The sequence below is a fragment of the Podarcis muralis genome, chromosome 9 (assembly GCF_964188315.1).
Source record: "Podarcis muralis chromosome 9, rPodMur119.hap1.1, whole genome shotgun sequence".
In the NCBI taxonomy this organism is placed as follows: Eukaryota; Metazoa; Chordata; class Lepidosauria; order Squamata; family Lacertidae; genus Podarcis; species Podarcis muralis.
The window spans coordinates 10,072,195-10,090,066 of NC_135663.1; the positions used below are offsets into that span (position 1 = coordinate 10,072,195).

The 17,872-nt window shown below is 42.9% G+C and overlaps 1 protein-coding gene across 2 annotated transcripts in view; it reads right to left on the minus strand.

Moving 5' to 3' along the window:
• The window catches only part of MOB1B (MOB kinase activator 1B), a 32,117-nt gene that overhangs the window by 6,778 nt on the left and 7,467 nt on the right, over nucleotides 1–17,872 (minus strand). For both annotated transcript variants that reach the window (XM_028743966.2, XM_028743965.2), the window contains exons 2-3: nucleotides 7,734–7,900; nucleotides 1,448–1,541 (exon numbers count right to left, since the gene is read on the minus strand). In XM_028743966.2, the coding sequence (XP_028599799.2) occupies nucleotides 1,448–1,541; nucleotides 7,734–7,900 (261 nt within the window). The remainder of the gene's footprint in view (nucleotides 1–1,447; nucleotides 1,542–7,733; nucleotides 7,901–17,872) is intronic.

The window sequence follows — 17,872 nt, forward strand, 5'->3', positions numbered from 1 at the left end:
ATGGAGGGCCACTTTGGAAACTGGTATCTCGCACCTATATTCACCCATTTAAAGTTTTCAGAAATCTATCAGCTGAACAAAATAGGAAGATCTGAATGAATGCCAAAAACTGGCTTCTGAACATGTGGAACATTTTGGGCTGGAGACAGACAACAGTCGTCAGGGGAGTTGAAATGGTTAGGAGGAGCCATCAAATCCCATAGCGAACATCAGGGTTGTCAAACCTGCAACTGTTAGACAACCAAATTGTACGTAAATAGACCAGTAAAGCCTGTTTTGCACCTTGTAAGTTCAAGTGCAGTTTATGTGTGCATAAGATTACAGTATTAACCAAGGTCTGCACACCCACTTCAAACCAGTTACATATCCTGGCTTGTGGCCATTCTTTTCTCTAAACAGTGGCTTTCAGACACAATAATTAAGGAAAGCAACTGATAGTGAAATGTTATGCTTGCACATGGCATCTGAATAGCTAACCCAAGAAAAACAGCTGCTTAATTGTAGTGAATAAGAGGCAACCATTGCCTCTTATTGCAAACGGTGCCAGTGTAATAACATGTCTGTGAGTAAAAGATTTACATATCCACCTTCATTTTTAACCATGTTCAGCTTTTGCCAGCTAATAAATTTGGAAGAGATCAGAAAAGTCCTTTAATCAAGGTCTCTGTACTGAAAATAAAACCCTGCATCCAAACAACTCTGATTCAACCAGTCGTCAAGATATATTAAGAAACAGAGACAGATCATGCTATTTCCAGATGCATCAGTAGAACTAAAAGGACAAGGCAACTATGTATGCATGTATGTATGCATGCATGTATGTATGTATGTATGTAAAGGGGAAACAAAGGGGGTGGGAACCTATACAGACACATATATTTAATGGTCCTCTCCTGTCTTAACAACACTGCTTAGCGTAGGAGACAGCAAATAGAGGACCCCGAGCCAACCCAACCCACTAGATGGTATTGCTTAATCCCAGTTACCAAGCTTCAGGCAAGTGTGGTGTTGAAGCAGTTGTAGTTGTGGAAAAGGGATTATCTAGTAGGCTACCTTGGGTAGCTGGAAATCGGAGTTAATCACTGTCATTTTTAAAATAAAAAAGGGTTTCCAGTTCTCAGGCTTGTAGAGATGAAAAACATGCCGGCAATATTTGCAATTCAGCAGTTCAAGGTCAGATCATGGCCTTCAGGACTATTAAATTCCTCCTGCTCTGCTCTCACTCACACTTTCATTGACCTCCCACCACCAAACAAATCTGTAAAGAATTTGATCAGGCTAAAAGCAAAAACATGAAACACAGAACTTCAGCTTCTTTGTAAATAAAATTTCAGGTTTTTAACTTACTAAGAGTAGCAATTATCATTGTTTAAAACCCAATTAAAAATGAAAAACAGCAAGTATTTTATGTCTCATAGTTTCAAAGTCGCATAACTAGCATTCTTACTTTGGACCTGCAGACATCACTGGGCAGCTCTCTTCTGTGCAGAAGTCTGTAATTGTCCCATAAAGCATGTTGATCTGGTTGAAGAAGTCCACAGCTATATATATAAAAAACAGGAACGATTTCAATTTGGCAGATAAAAAGTGTGTGCTTTCAATTGCAAGCTAGACCATCCACACAGCTTCTCAGCAAAAGTACTCCGCTGTGTTTGATATGTTACTATACAAAGGAAATGCCGGTCAGAAAACAGACTAAGACCTCCAGAAAGACTCACATAACAAGATAAATGTACCTCTTCTGAAGGCGGGCGGGGGGCGAAAGTCTTTGCTCCCCCCCCCCCCGCCTGCCTTCAAAAGCCCTCCGGGACAGCGGAGAAACGCGCTGCGTTTCTCCGCTCTCCCGGGAAGGCAGGCAGGGGGGAGCAAAGACTTTCGCCCCCCGCCCGCCTTCAGAAGAGGTCCAGGACCTCTTCTGAAGGCGGACGGGGGGCGAAAGTCTTTGCTCCCCCCGCCTGCCTTCAAAAGCCGTCGGGGACAGGAAAGCCAGGAGAAGCCGTGCAGCCCTTTTAAAGTGCGCGCGGCTTCTGCCGGTTTTGCGGGAGGTGGGGGAATTCCCCCACCTCCCAGAAAAGCCACGAAAGCCCTGCGCAGTGTCTCCCGGCAAGGAGAGGCTGCACGGGGCTAAAGGGGAAGGCAAAACAGCGAGCGGGATCCATCCTGCTCGCTGCCTTGCCTTCTTCCATAGCTGCGCGCAACCCCTCCGCAAGGAGAGGCTGCGCGGGGCTAAAGCGGAAGGCAAAACAGCGAGCGGGATCCATCCTGCTCGCTGCCTTGCCTTCTTCCATAGCTGCGCGCAACCCCTCTGCAAGGAGAGGCTGCACGGGGCTAAGGTAAAGGTAAAGGTAAAGGTACCCCTGCCCATACGGGCCAGTCTTGCCAGACTCTGGGGTTGTGCGCCCATCTCACTCAAGAGGCCGGGGGCCAGCGCTGTCCGGAGACACTTCCGGGTCACGTGGCCAGCGTGACATCACTGCTCTGGCAAGCCAGAGCCGCACACGGAAACGCCGTTTACCTTCCCGCTAGTAAGCGGTCCCTATTTATCTACTTGCACCCGGGGGTGCTTTCGAACTGCTAGGTTGGCAGGCGCTGGGACCGAGCAGCGGGAGCGCACCCCGCCGCGGGGATTCGAACCGCCAACCTTTCGATCAGCAAGCCCTAGGCGCTGAGGCTTTTACCCACAGCGCCACCCGCGTCCCTTGCACGGGGCTAAAGGGGAAGGCAAAACAGCGAGCAGGATCCATCCTGCTCGCTGCCTTGCCTTCTTCCATAGCTGCGTGCAACCCCTCCGCAAGGAGAGGCTGCACGGGGCTAAAGGGGAAGGCAAAACAGCGAGCGGGATCCATCCTGCTCGCTGCCTTGCCTTCTTCCATAGCTGCGCGCAACCCCTCCGCAAGGAGAGGCTGCACGGGGCTAAAGGGGAAGGCAAAACAGCGAGCGGGATCCATCCTGCTCGCTGCCTTGCCTTCTTCCATAGCTGCGCGCAACCCCTCCGCAAGGAGAGGCTGCACGTTTCTCCGCTCTCCCGGGAAGGCAGGCAGGGGGGAGCAAAGACTTTCGCCCCCCGCCCGCCTTCAGAAGAGGTCCAGGACCTCTTCTGAAGGCAGGCGGGGGACGAAAGTCTTTGCTCCCCCCCCCCCCCCGCCTGCCTTCAAAAGCCCTCCGGGACAGCGGAGAACAGGAAGGCAGGCAGTGGGGAAGAAAGACTTTCGCCCCCCGCCTGCCTTCAGAAGACCTCCAGGACCTCTTCTGAAGGCGGGAGGGGGGCGAAAGTCTTTGCTCCCCCTGCCTGCCTTCAAAAGCCGTCCGGGACAGCGGGGAATCGCGTTGCCCGGGGCGATTTTAAACCCGCTGTCCCGGGTTTTTTTAAATGCTGCTGGGCGGCAGCGCTGCCACCCGGCAGCATTTTAAAATCGCCCCGGACAGCGGAGAAGTCCCCCGCTGTCCCGGGGTTTTTAAAAAACCTCTCCGCCCCCCGCCAGGCTTCGGAGCAGCCTTCCGAAGCCTGGCGGCGGGAGGAGGTCCGAGGACAGTGGGGAAGACGCGCTGCGCTTCCCCGCTGTCCCGGAGATTTCCCTATGGGCTTTCGTCTTGCGAAGGAAGCCCATAGGGAAATTCGTTTTGCGAAGCACCTCCAAAACGGAAAACCCTTTCGTCTAGCGGGTTTTCCGTCTTGCGAGGCGTTCGTCTTGCGGGGCACCACTGTAATACCAGGGAGACTCACAACAATACAAACATGTTTCTCATAAAAGGTAAAGGACCTCTGGACGGTGAAGTCCAGTCGAATTCAACTATGGGGTGTGGCGTTCATCTCGCTTTCAGGCTGAGGGAGACAGCGTTTGTCTGCAGACAGCACTTCCGAGTCATGTGGCCAACATGACTAAACCACTTCTGGCACACAAAACACCATGAGTGCCAGAGCACACGGAAACGCCGTTTACCTTCCCTCTGCAGCGATACCTATTTATCTATTCACACTGTTATGCTTTCGAACTGGTTTGCATAAAGCATTATATTAAAATACCGCAGAATACAAAAATCACAACAAAACCAGCCAAATTATATTAAAAGGGTGGCACTGAGAACCAGCAAATGTCTGGATGCACCAGAAACTTAATGAAGCTGTGCAAAGCCTTAATAAAGGGGGGATGATTCCATAAACTGTGTGCCATGACAGAAACAGTCCTCACCTTGGTTGTCACTAAGTTGACCAAGCAGACTTCATCCAATTATCTCAGTCTATGGGCAGATTTATGTGGGAGAATGCATTTCTTCATGTACCCAGGTCCTAATTTTTTGAGGGCCTTAAACTCGGCTTGGCAGCAAACTGGCAGCTGGTGCAGTTCTTTCAAAAGTGATGTTATATACTCGTGGTTGGTCTCCCTTTTCTGCAGCTTAGCTGCTGCATTCTGCAGCTTCCAAATCAACCTTAAGGGCAGTTAAGTATGAAGATACACCACACTATGGTAGTGAAATATTGAGGCTATCAAAACATGACGTGCTTGCACCATGCTATCCTGCAGCTGACACACTAGCTGAAGCTGGTAAAAGGTATCCTAGCTACCACGGTCACTTGAACCTGTCAGGATTCAGTTACAACTTGTAGACCCTCACCCATCCCACCAGATCCATGCACTGATCCAGGACCTGCACGTCCATACCTGACTCAGATGTAATAGAGAAGTAGAGCAGCACTGTCAATGGCTTCACATAGATGTTAAACAATATTGGGAACAAAATTGAACCCTATGTCACCCGAAAGCATAACTGCTAAGGGGGTGAGTACAGTCACCCAATACTATTCTGAATCTAGCACTATAAATAAGGCTGGAACCACCAAAGCACAGGACCTCCTACTGCCAACCCAGAGAGTTGGCCCACTAGGATACCATGGTGTCAAAAGCCACTAAGCTATCAAAAAGCAACAGGGTTGCACTCCCCTGCCCAGTTTAATACCAAATCTAGTAATATCTATTACTAGATAGATTGCCCTACTCCAAATCCTGAAAAATGCTGAGCACCCTTCTTTCAAGATGCCATTTACAGACTTGTATTTGAAGATTGGCCTTGTAAGCAGGAACAGCTGTGCAATTTGTCTTGTTTTAGTTTGGCTGCAGACAGAGCAGCAGCACAAAAGGATTTGCGGCCTTCCACAATCTAATTGGGTGATGTCTGGGAAGTCAAATTATGACAATTTCAATGTCACTGTCGTTAAACTGCTATTGAGATCATGGCCTCCTCCATTCAGCAAGACTGACAGATGCTTCCATGCCCTTCAATTCCAGTCAAGGAACACAGGAATTAAAAGTTCCTACGTTCTGAATTATTTATTTATTTTCACACAGCTGCGCTTGCATAATGGCATTATGATACTGGCAATTTTATTCTGTGTTATGTGTTAACTGGATTATGTGTTAACTGGACCATAATCTTGCAGTCCTTATAAACAACACTTTAAGAAAGGTTGGTATTATTACCTCCAAACTGCAACTAGAGGGGCAGGCAGTTGAGGTTGAGAGCAGAACATGAGAGCAGAGCTTGCCTAAGACCACCTTTTGAGTTTATGGCAGAGGCAAGATTCAAACCAGGGTCTTCCCAAACCATAGCTCAACCCTTTATCCCAAGATGCAGTTATTCATTCAAAGTTTTCCATCTAGATTTTTTTACACAATATTTTCCACAAAAACAAAAGACTGTCTGTAGAATGCTCTCCCCGGGGAAGTTTGCTTGGCGCCTTCATTATAATGTATACGTTTAGGCGCCAGCCAAAAATGTTCCTTTTTAACCAGGCCTTTGGTTGCTTTGACACCCTATGCCCTTTTAAAATGTGGGTGTTGTTGTTGTTTTTGGGGGGGGGGGAGAGGTAACTGGGTTGTTGTTTTTATTTTCATTATGTATTTTGTGTTTTTATATTTTGATTTTATTCTGTAAACTGCCCTGAGACCTCCGGGTATAGGGCGGTATATAAATTCAATAAATAATCATCATATTTTAACAACTGATGTCTTAATTCAGCTGTGGGAGGGCATGTCTGTACAGCAAAACAGCTGTAGATGGAATCTGGGGGAGTCGAACTTACTAGGCTTTTATCAGCTTTCAATGTTTGCTAAAAACAGTGGTGACATTTCTCTCAAGAAGAACAGCTGAAATTTAAAGAAACCACTATGGAAAATCCCCAGGGAACATGGCAAGTCTTCAAGCCCCAGGCACTTCTGCAGCCACGTGTGATAAACAACACTGTAAAATCCAGTTCTTCTGCTCAAAGAACAGACGGACCACAGCTGGTACCGTATCAGACCTAGAGAATTTGTGATCCATCAAGCTGGACAGAGACAATTAGCCATTTGCTGCAGCTTGCTAGGGCCTCCAATTGCTTCCCCTTTGTGCAGTTCCAGACAAGGGGAAAACCCAGAAAGTTTATCCAGTCCCTGGTGAGTTGCATTCAAATTGGTGGGTGACAAGCTGTGCATCTACAAACCTACTTGCCACCTCACTATAGTGAGTGCTTCTGACCTCCTGGTAAGCAGTACACTTGAGACCATATAGATCACCTCGCCAGATTTGTGCTGTCAACGAATGGAAGAAACAACAGGGGTCTCTCTTTTGCTGCTTGTTTCCCTTGAGTTTTCCTTTCCGTCTTATTTTCTGGGAACCTGAAAAGTAAGAACTTGCCTCTGTCCCAAGTCCCCCAAGCATGCATGAGAGCTAAGGTGAGTTGGTTTAGTTCACTACTGCTTTCTACTACTTTGGTATACCCCTGTAAACAGTCAGTAGCGGACAGTACACATTCATGTAGTGTCCCATGCACACAATTTCTTCTAACCTACCGACTCTAGTTTTGATTTGCTTACCACCTGTCCTATAGAATTAATTTGTTAATTTATATCCCACTTTTTTTTCTTTTTAAAATTTTTTTTATTAAGGTTTTCAAAATATTACAAAAAGAAAAAATAATAAGAAAAAATACAAAATAGAAACAGTTAAAAACAATTCAGTCTTTCCATGTCTTATTTTTCATTTTCCTGTTCCCCGGACCTCCTCACACCTCCCTTTTTTGTATCCAGTTCAATTAGTTGGTTCAGCAAATCCTTTCCCTCTTTATTTTTATCCTAATCTTTAGTCTTAATATATTATGACTTTAAATTATCACCTGTTAACAATCCATTTTTGCACCTCTTTTTAACATTACTGCTAAAAACCACTTAACTTCAATCCAACATCATTCTAACATTCATTAATTTTGCAGTATTTTTGTAAGTAATCTTTAAATTTCTTCCAATCTTCTTCCACCAACTCTTCTCCCTGGTCTCGGATTCTGCCAGTCATTTCCGTCCCCACTTTTTTTTCCTCCAAGGAGCTCAAGGTGGCATACATAGTTCTCCTGCTTGCCCTTTAATCCCCCCCACAACCCTGGGAGGTAGATTAGGCTGAGAGACAGTAACTGGCCCAAGGTCAGCCAGGGAGCTCAGTGGAGATTTGAACCCTGGCCTCCCAGGCTCTATTTGAACATTCAAACCACTACATCATATTGGCTGCAGTTACATCATGGCACATTCAACCATTTCTAAAAAGAGTGTTTTCCAGAGGTAGGTTTGCAGAAATAAATTTAACCATTACCATCCCAGGGGAATGAATGTCAAACCTCTCACGCCTCCCCCACCTCCCACCCGGTTTTATCAGTCAATATTAATGCTCAAAAAACACACACAGAGGGGAAAGGTCATGTTACTTACTGTTCACTGCAACCCATTCATTTAGATCTTCACCCTCAGGCAGCATAACAGCCATCCGTAGGTTGCCACTTCCAAGAGTGGCCTCTGCATGTTTCAGCAGCTCATATTGGTGAGAGCCTTCTGGAATATTCTTCTTTGGTTTAAAAGTTTTAGAAGAGCGGCTACCACTGCAAAAGAAGGGAAATATTTTGGTTTCAGAAAATCTTGTGTACTGGGGAAAGAGAGAGACAGGTTCACAGAATGATCCCCTATCTTACACTAACATTCTTATGAGTTAGAATGTCTTCTCCCCTTCCCACAAAATATAAGATGGCTGTGTGACTAATCTGTTGCATGCTTGGAAGCATGATGTACACCCTTATTACATACCACAAAAGGGGGGGGGAATCCATGAGTGGCAAGATTAGCAAAAACACAATGACATAAACTTCCGTCACACAGTCAAATAGCCAGCATAGGAGCTACTTCTCCATGTTGCAATTCCATCTAGAACACTGATCAAATGGAAAGGTCTACACAAATCATGCCATTCACATGCAGCCCTCAAATTTACAAAGGAAGAAAGATTACGCGGGATATGTTAACAGTGAAGCCATAATTAATCTAGGTTAAGTGATCTTGAATCTGTACTCTTGTGTAAAAATATAAGAAGTGTGTTGCTAGTTCAAGTGAAAGTTTACATGAAAGTCAAGATTCTTTTTTACAAATCTCAGCAACCAGCAAGTGTGCATAGGTCCACTGGAAATTGGCTAGTGGTCCATCAGTGCAATACCTTCTGCTTTAAGCTACTCATATAACATTTCCTTTCAAATATCTGTCCCCTCTATTTTAGTCATCTTTGGACCCATTTCTTCAAAGATGTAGAGGAATACATCTACATACTCAAGAAACAGTAACATTCAAGGTGCCCTGTGTTAACCACAGTTTAACCACAGAGCAGCAACATATTGAAAGGCATACAAGAACAACTAAACTTTGAACAATTGTTTTGACAAAGGTTCAAATGCAAAGGGTTAATTTTTAAAAAAATTCTATTCTGAACATGTTGATTCCAATATGGCGGGAAGGCAAGGATAAAAATAGCAAGTGTCTTTCTTTTTGGTCAAGGAGTACAATTTACTCAGAAATCTTTAGGTGGTAGAATAGGAAGTCCAAAATGTTGTCAACTAAATCAGAGGAACCCTAAAGTCTACTGAACCTACTAACACCTTTTCAGGGGATCAGGTAAATTAATTAACTAAGAAGTAAATTCTAATGAAGATATTTTTCCAACATTCCCTTCTGATCCTCCTGAACAACCATAACATACATGCAAGTTTTGCAACTTTGAAAGAAGTAATCTAGTTTGTGTCACCAAAAATATAGAGGCACAAGCTTTAATGAGTTTGTTTTTGGGACTTCAGCATAGGTTACCTGAGCAGTGAAATTTGACACAACTAATCCCCTTAGCAAAACAAACACAATGAATTAAGCAAACACATAGCATTGGACAGACAGAAAGGAACAAGTCAACGGCATTGATGGAGTCACCTGAGGCATTTGTCTTGTTCCAAAATCTTTAATCAGGCTGTATGTTTTTTATATTTTCAGAGACTTTTCTAACTTTAAGGTTTACTGCTCTGGAGAATGCACTATTTAGTTAATGAATTTGTGTAATAAATTAGTATACTGCCCTTCAGTAAATATTTCCATGGCGATTTAGTTAAAACTAGACATGCATAATAAAAACAGGCAAAAAACAATAAAAGAGCAGGGGGGAAATGCATTAAAATTATCATACTGGGAGACAATTAACTGAATAACAACCCATCACTCTCGATTTGTGCAGGGTTTACTCCTTAGCCTTTCCTTCTCCCAGAGATGTCCCACAAGGCAGTGGGGATGGATTTTTTTCTCAGGGTTTACTCCCAAAGCCTTTCTCATGAATGACGATAGCTGCAAAGCAGTGGAAGTTCAGGATTGAAGTTAATCCTAATTAATTTAAATCAATGAGGAGGTGGCCCTGTCGGCAACAGGGAAGGCCTGTGCTGGTGCCATTTGCAATACCCCAAATACCTTCTACACATAATGCCTTTTACACTTTTTGATCTGCTAATCTTAAAGTAGGAGAAGGAAGGAAGGAAACGTGTCATTGTGGTTTGCTTATCACACACACACACACACACACACACTGTGTTATGTGCACACTCCTCTGTAAACATACAATATTGACTGTCTTCAGAAATGGGAGGGGATTCTGAGTTTTAGGAGCTAGCCCTATGCAGATCTGAAAAATATTTCAAAATCCTACGAGTTCCTCCTTCTTTTAAAAAGAAAATTGAACACCTGATGTCGTAGCTAGGTTTAATCATTAGCATACTGAACCCAAAGTTGCCTTGGGGTAAATGGTTTATTTACATTTCTACCCCTCTTCCTCTCAAGTTTGATAAAAGAAAAAAAATGTATATTCATTTTTAGCAAGGGCTGTGTATGTGTGTTAAAAAAGATCATTCAGCACACCTACTTGTGAATAAATCTGGGTATTAAAGGCTACTGCATCCAATAAAGTCTTGCAATACTTCCAGCCAGCTCAGACATCTAAGAAAGGGACATAAATGAAGGACAACCACAGAGTAGTTCTCTGCAGCCTTGCTCTTTGAACTTTGTACAGTGATGGCAGTATAGTAAAGAAGATGCTGTGAGTTTTTTTTTTTAAAAAAAAGATCACAGCAATGCATGAGAGAAAAAATGGTTGGGATGCTGTAGGCCCTACATTTCCTATGAGTAACAAAAATTGTAATTTGTTTTCTTCAGGACACTTTCCACACCTCCAGCTGAATGCTATAGCTGTTGCCTAGACTGCAGGAGCATAGGTGATACTGGGGTGTTAGCAGAGAGGTAGTACCTCTGATGGGGTACACAGTGTGCTCCATCTGGGGTAGTTTGCCCACATTTTGTCCTCACCTTGCACTCAGCTCTCACCTGTGGCTCCTAGAAGCTGTCAGCAGGTGACAGCGGCCACACCCTGGGAAACTGCTTCAACTGGCAAGCTAAACCAGGTGAGGGTAGCCGATGGGTCTCAAATGCTCAGTGAATTAGTGGCTTCCCCTGTGTGTGAAGACAGGCTCTGGTGGATTGAGTGGACAAGACCAACAGTGGATCCAATGGTCAAGAAGGTGTTTTCTGTATGTACTATACAGGGAAGTGATGGGCAGATGGGGCTCATCAACTTGGGAAGGGAGCCCATCTAGAAGAAAAACTCTGATCCTAAACCCCTGCTGCCATGTGGGATATATTTGGGAAAAGAAAAGGCTATGGAGTGAACCCTACACCAGTGTTTCCCAACCTTGTGCCTCCAGCTGTTTTTGGACTACAATTCCCATCATCCCTTGCCACTGGTCTTGCTAGTCAGGGATGATGGGAGTTGTAGTTCAAAAACAGCTGGAGGCACAAGGTTGGGAAACACTGCCCTACACAAATCCAGAGTGGATGGGGCCTTGTACATCACCCATGAATTAGTCAGGCCATCTAAGTCAGTGCTATCATTACATCTTGTAGCAGAAAATTCCATATTACATTATAAATTTTGGAAGTGTGCCCTGAATCTGGGCAACGCTTTCAGAAAAACATAATCTATTCACTTTCTACATACCATTCACACATTTGTAAATCATTCAACTCCCCTTACTCCAACTTAGTCATTTTTTCTTTAACCTTTCCCTTACAGGAAAGATGCTCCAACACCTTCAATATTTTGACTAATCTTTTCTGAACCTTATTAGGCACAGATTCAACAAGACAGATGCAATGAAGTATTTAAAATTTTCCTTTAAATACCATAGCAACCTACAACCCCCTTGTTAATTGTTCTTGAGGGACTAATATTATTAATCATTGAGTCGGTAAAAAAAATTAAAATATTGTTCTATCTTTGAAACCTACCATGATTACCAGTTCTTAATCTGTTACTTTATAATCAGTTTAATCAAGGCAGTGATCTTGTACTCTATTATTCTGCTAACCATAGTTAATCTACCACTCCTCCTCCTCCTCCTACAATTTAGTGCAGGCTTCCTCAACCTCGGCCCTCCAGATGTTTTGAGACTACAATTCCCATCATCCCTGACCACTGGTCCTGCTAGCCAGGGATCATGGGAGTTGTAGGCCAAAAACATCTGGAGGGCCGAGGTTGAAGAAGCCTGATTTAGTGCTTTACTTCAGTTTGCCACTAGTTTTCCCATATATTAATATGGGATTCAATATATCAGCAAACTTTCCTTCCACATTAAAATTCCCATCTCAATTATTTCTTCTTATTTTTTAGTCATACTGAAGTCTCATTTCTTATTTTATTATTATTATTTAAGAGTATTTATACCCCAACCACTACCCAAAGTTTTGAGGCTGCTTACAATATATTAAAAACACAATAAAATAGGCAAGGATACAATAGTCACTGCAGTAGGGCAAAGGGCTACTCTGAAATAAATACCTTAGTGTTGCTACTGTTCATTATATGCAAGTCGTTTTCTTGAAGTGAAGTAAGATGCTAGCTGAATACCATGTGCCTCCTTGACAACGTGGAAATATTAATTTATTCCTAACAATGTCTCTCTCTCTCTCTCATGTTGATGAGCCTTCACACCCCAGAAGACTTCACACCGAAAATCAGCAGAACATGCAAATGCTGCAGAAGTTGCTGGGAACTATTCAGCAATGTTTGAATAAACTAAACAAACCAGCCAAAGGAAGCCTAAGCTCTAAATCTTTCTTTGCTTTTGTGAAGGATCTCTTTTGCCAAGCACAATCCAGTCTTAGGAATCCAACCGAATTTTACAGTATGCATATTTTTAGCACATTCTCTCTCACCACAGCACAACACAGCTATAAATATCACACCATCAAACATGAAGCAAAGGAGGGAAGCTTTGTTCACTGTGACTTCGTGCAGCAAGAGTAGCTTGCTCCTCAAAAAAAAAAAATACCAAAAATAATGATATAGCTGAAAAGGCTAAGGCGTGAACCCTAGTTGCACAAGAATGCACAAGAACTAGTGCATTGAAGAATGTTATATAAATTATCATGACAAAACACTAAGCGTCTTAAGGAACATAAGACACCTTCCCTATTCAACAAAATACGCTGTCCTAAAGTCACATCCACACCGTACGTTTAAAGCACATTGTCTCCTCCAAACAAATCTTGAACTATAGTTTGTTCAAGGTGCTGGGAATTGTGGTGCTTTAAATGTGTTTTAAAAGCATGGTCTGAATGTGACCTGAATAGTTCAAAATTCATTCACTGCATTGACACAGAGAACATAAACACTGAATGATCTTGAAGGAAGAAACATAAGACTATTTAAACACAAGGGCAGCACCCTTTTTAAAACGGGGTGCAAAGAGGAAAGAGACAAAACCAACAGCCAGGAAGAAGGAAATAACTGCAAAGATAAGGAAAGGGTAGAGTGGCCAGTGAAGATGAAGTGAACACATTCAGACACAGAACAACAGGATATTATCTCAAAGCAGAAGCAATACAAAGAATTAAGGAAGTAGGGCAGACTCTTCATTACACTTTAAAATATCAACGCATTTTTACAAGAAGATGCTAACAGAGCAATCTTATGTTTGCTTATTCAGAAGAAACTCCTGCTGTGTTACTTCCTTGTAATGTGTATAGGACTGCAATCTAAGTAGTCTAATCAGGAAATTACGTCAAATTTCTGCAAAAGGCTGTTGCTATTGCCACTGGGATTCCTCAGTTATTAAGCATAATTTGTTATTGTGCTTGTAAATAGAACAGAGTTATTAAAGACATGGTTATCTCGAAATCCTGATCCACCTCTCAAACTAACCCACCTTAGAATCGCAGGATTGTTGTTTAGGAAAAAAGTATGGGGGAAGGGTAGAGAACCATGTATGCCACTCTGAGCTCTTTGGAGGAAAGGTGGAATATACACAATTCCTGGTTTAAAGAGCAAGAGCAGACATCTGAGATGTAATAACAAACTACAGTTTACGTTAAAGGGGAAGTCGTGTGTTTTTTGAGCCCAAGGATGAAAGGGAGTACATGAACATATGGCTCCACTTGCACATATATTTTAAGTAATACCAACCTATAATTTGGTATTACATCTGAAAGATCTTAATGGTACCTTGCCAAAACTAGAGAACTGTATTTGCTGTTAAGATAAAGATTTTTCAAAGGAACTCAGATGCAATGATCAATGCAAAATTGGACCTTGCAACCTATTTATGAACTACTCCCACTAAAATAATTTTTATATTGAAGAACAAATGTGCCATGACTTTCCAGCTATCTGCTGTGAGCTCAGTTTCTTAGCCCACACATTCACTTTCCCTCCACCCAGAAGATGACAATTCTCTGAAGAGATGCAAACTTATTATTTTATACAGACCCTTCTTCCATTGTCTTAGCTACAGCATCAAAAATATGCTAATGAAACGCTAGCCAGCTTCACCATAGTGCTGCAAAAGGCACAGGTGCACAGTAAGCCAAGCTAATTGGTAATTCCACTGGGTTTCCCAGGTATTACCGTATTTTTTGCACCATAACACTCACTTTTTTCCTCCTAGAAAGTAAGGGGAAATGTCTGTGCGTGTTATGGAGCGAATGCCTACAGATGGCGGGGGGATCTGCTGCAGTCGTGAGCAGAGGATCCATGGTTCCCCTTCCTTTCCTCCTCCGTGGCTCGCTTTGAAACAGCAAAGCAGGAGAAGAGCCGCTGAGTGGGGAGGAGAGAGGGACAGAGAGCCTGCTTGCTTTAAAGGAGCAAAGCGGGAGAGGAGAGAAGCCTTCTCCTCTTATACCCCTCTTGTGCATTATTAACAGCATCCTTCTCCACCCACCCCATGCGTGTTCCTTGTCCCTTGAGTGCTTTTCCTTCTCTCCCCACTTAAAACGTGGTTACAAAGCGCGGATCCACATGGATCCTCAGGATTTTTGCATTGGGCTACCCCAAACTCACCGTCAGATCACATGTCTGTGGCCACAGCATGAACCACAAAAATCATACATCCACTGTTTTGTTTAGAATATTTTTTTCTTGTTTTCCTCCTCTAAAAACTATGTGCGTGTTATGGTCAGGTGCGTGTTATAGAGCGAAAAATACGGTATATACACTGTGGACCTTGACAAGAATCTTTTGCCCTTAGGCTTTAACGGCTGGACAAGTAGCCAAAATTCTGATGTATGGGAAACTGATTGTGGACAAAGTAGTAAAAAGTAGAAGCTAGATTTATGCAAGCTCTTCTAATGCATGTTTGTACTCTAAATTCAGAGTCAGCTGGCAGCAAGTGATAAAGTAACAAGCCAAAGTTAGATTATCTCGAAAATTCAATGAAAATTCATTAAGAACCTCTTCACTAGAAAAACACCCTTTAAGCAAAGGCTTGTTGAGAGTTGGTTAATTTGTAGTATTCATAGCAGCTAAGTACTTCTTGCTTTGTAGCGCTTAAGAGTAAAGATAGCCTACATTAAAAAAAACCTTAGTAATCTGATTTTCTAATAACTACCTACCCACAGCTTCCAGCTAGGCAGCAAGGTTGGTCCACTTATGCAAATTTCATCATAAGAAAGTGTTCCTCTATCAATCCCAGCACTCTTGTCTCCAGGCATAGTTAGCAAGATGTTCTGCTTGGACATTTCCTATTATCACCCACCACCACTATATGTCTCTAGCAGTCATTTTGCCTCAGAATATGGATTGGGGGGGCACTCTCATGGGTAGTAACAATTTATAAAACCAGGTAAGTGGTGTGTGTAAAGGCCATGGGGATAGAAGGGGAGGATTGGCGACAGGTTGCCAGAGCCCAAAGGAGTGAAACGGGGCAAGTACTGTATGTACATGACCACACATAATTCAGTGGTGAGGCATTCACCTGCCTTCCTTGCAGAAAGTCCAAGGTTCAAACCACGAGGGAAGTTTATAATGCTGATGTGTGTCTTGCCGTGTTTTTATATTTTGTTGGAAGCCACTCAGAGTGGCTGGGACAACCTAGTCAGATGGGTGGTGCATCATCATCAATATTATTATTTGTAGTAGTAGTAGTAGTAGTAGTAGTAGTAGTAGTAGTAGTAGTAGCAGTAGTATTTCTCCAGGTAGGGCTGGTTAAAACTCCCAGTCAGACCATGCAATAGTGTACTAGATGGAGCAATAGCCTGACTCTGTAAGCAGCTTTCTATATAGCAATAAATTTCATAACTCTTAAATTGCAGCAGAGAAAGGGTTTAAAAATGGATGGAATGAAATTGTTGAATTGGCCATCTAACACAAACCTGACTGGCCCCAAACTCAGATATTCCAGAATAACACCAAGTGCTGCCAAGACTAACCAAGAACCCTGTTTAACCAGATCACCTTTTACAGCTGGTTTCAGACCAGTATTGCATGGAAACCATAGTTAATGTTAGGGAACAGGAGAGTATTCCATCCTGAGATGGGAACATCATTCTCAAGAACGGCTCCTGATTTCTTAATTGCAATTAAGAGGGAGTCGACATTATGTCTGCACAAGCTGCGTATGTGATTTAGGAATTATACAACAAAATGTAAATCATTTGAGAAGGAATGGAGAAGAATTTATACATTGTGACAATATTAACTTCTAGAGAAGTTAATGCACTCAGGGTAAATGGAGAATTTCTATTTAAGTTTTCATGCTTTATTAGTCTCTATGGTTTCTGACAGCTTTCAAAAAGAGGAACACACAGAAAGCGAATCTGCCAGCCTGGGGCAAATCCCTAAACTTCTAAAGCAAAACACAAGATGAAAATGTTAGAACAGAAAAACAGATGTTGGAGCAGACTTCAAGTAAAACTGCACTTGTGAATTATGATGTTCTTAAAAGCTACTGCATAAGATGAAACCTGCCAATTATTAAGGAAGACAAAGAGTGACAAAACTAATTTTTCAAAAAATTCCTCTTCATCTTCCTCTTCATCCCATATTTCCTCTTCTGGACATCCCAGATTGCTGTTCCAAGGACTGGAAAATATCTACCTTCCCCAGATGTTTAGGAAAACATAGTTAGGTTTGTTCTGCAAAATCCAATCTAACTAGAAACAGTATTTCTAGTTCTTACACAAGGGTGAAAGGAAGAACCAGGTCCTTTTTGAGGCAAAAGTAGTACGATCTATGCAGCTTTCCTTTTTATGTCCAATAAGAAAGAATCCAGAGCAACTACGTAATTTACCAGAGATCAAATGTTGGCTAAAAAAGTTCAAGAGGAGAAAGAAATTCTTCCAACAACAAAACTACCGTATTTTTTGCCCTATAGGGCACACTTTTTCCACCTCCAAAAATGAAGGGGAACCGACCCCTCTCGCTCTCCAGGCTTCAGGAAGCTATCAGCAAGCCTGGGGAGCCCGCGGGAGTTCCCGCAGGCTCCCTAGGCTACGGATAGCAGCCTGCTTCCCGGAGCGCGGGGCGTGCTGAAAGCAGAACAGCTGCCATCCCTCTGTTCCCCGACCTGGTTTGGATTCTCCGACCTGGTTTTGGGGGGGAAATAAAGGGGGGGAATTCCTTTATTTCCCCCCCCCCAAAAAAAACTAGGTGCGTCCTATGGGCCGGTGCGTCCTATGGGCCGAAAAATACGGTAGTTCACATTTAGTGTTTTAACCAACTTATTATTTTCTTCATTTCTGCAGCTTTTTCACTGTGCAAAGTATTGCTTTATTTTAATCTCACTAACCCTTTCAGCTTCCAGGTGAGCAGGGCATGATTATTCTACTTTTATAGTTGGACTGGTAGAGAATTAATTACCAAAGCTCAATCAAAACTAAAATTTGGACACACATCTATGCCTATTAATGTACTACCATGGTAGCCTGGACAATCGCATTCTTCTTCAAGAAGATGCCTGGAGGTATGATTTCCAAAATGATCAAATTGTTATATTTAAGCCGACAATCCTGGAATACTTTCCAATGCCCTTTGCTTCTCCCATCAGCTTGGAAGAAACCTCTGGCTATAACTAGAAACAAGGCTACCACTGCATACTGTTCTTTAAAATCTGAATGTTACCAGCAGCCCTGCCCCCAATTGGCAATGACTTCTCTATAGCAGGGGTAAGGAAAATCAAGTGAGGGAATTTAACTTGGTCCACAATGACAATTCCCTCCATCTCTGCTCCCCT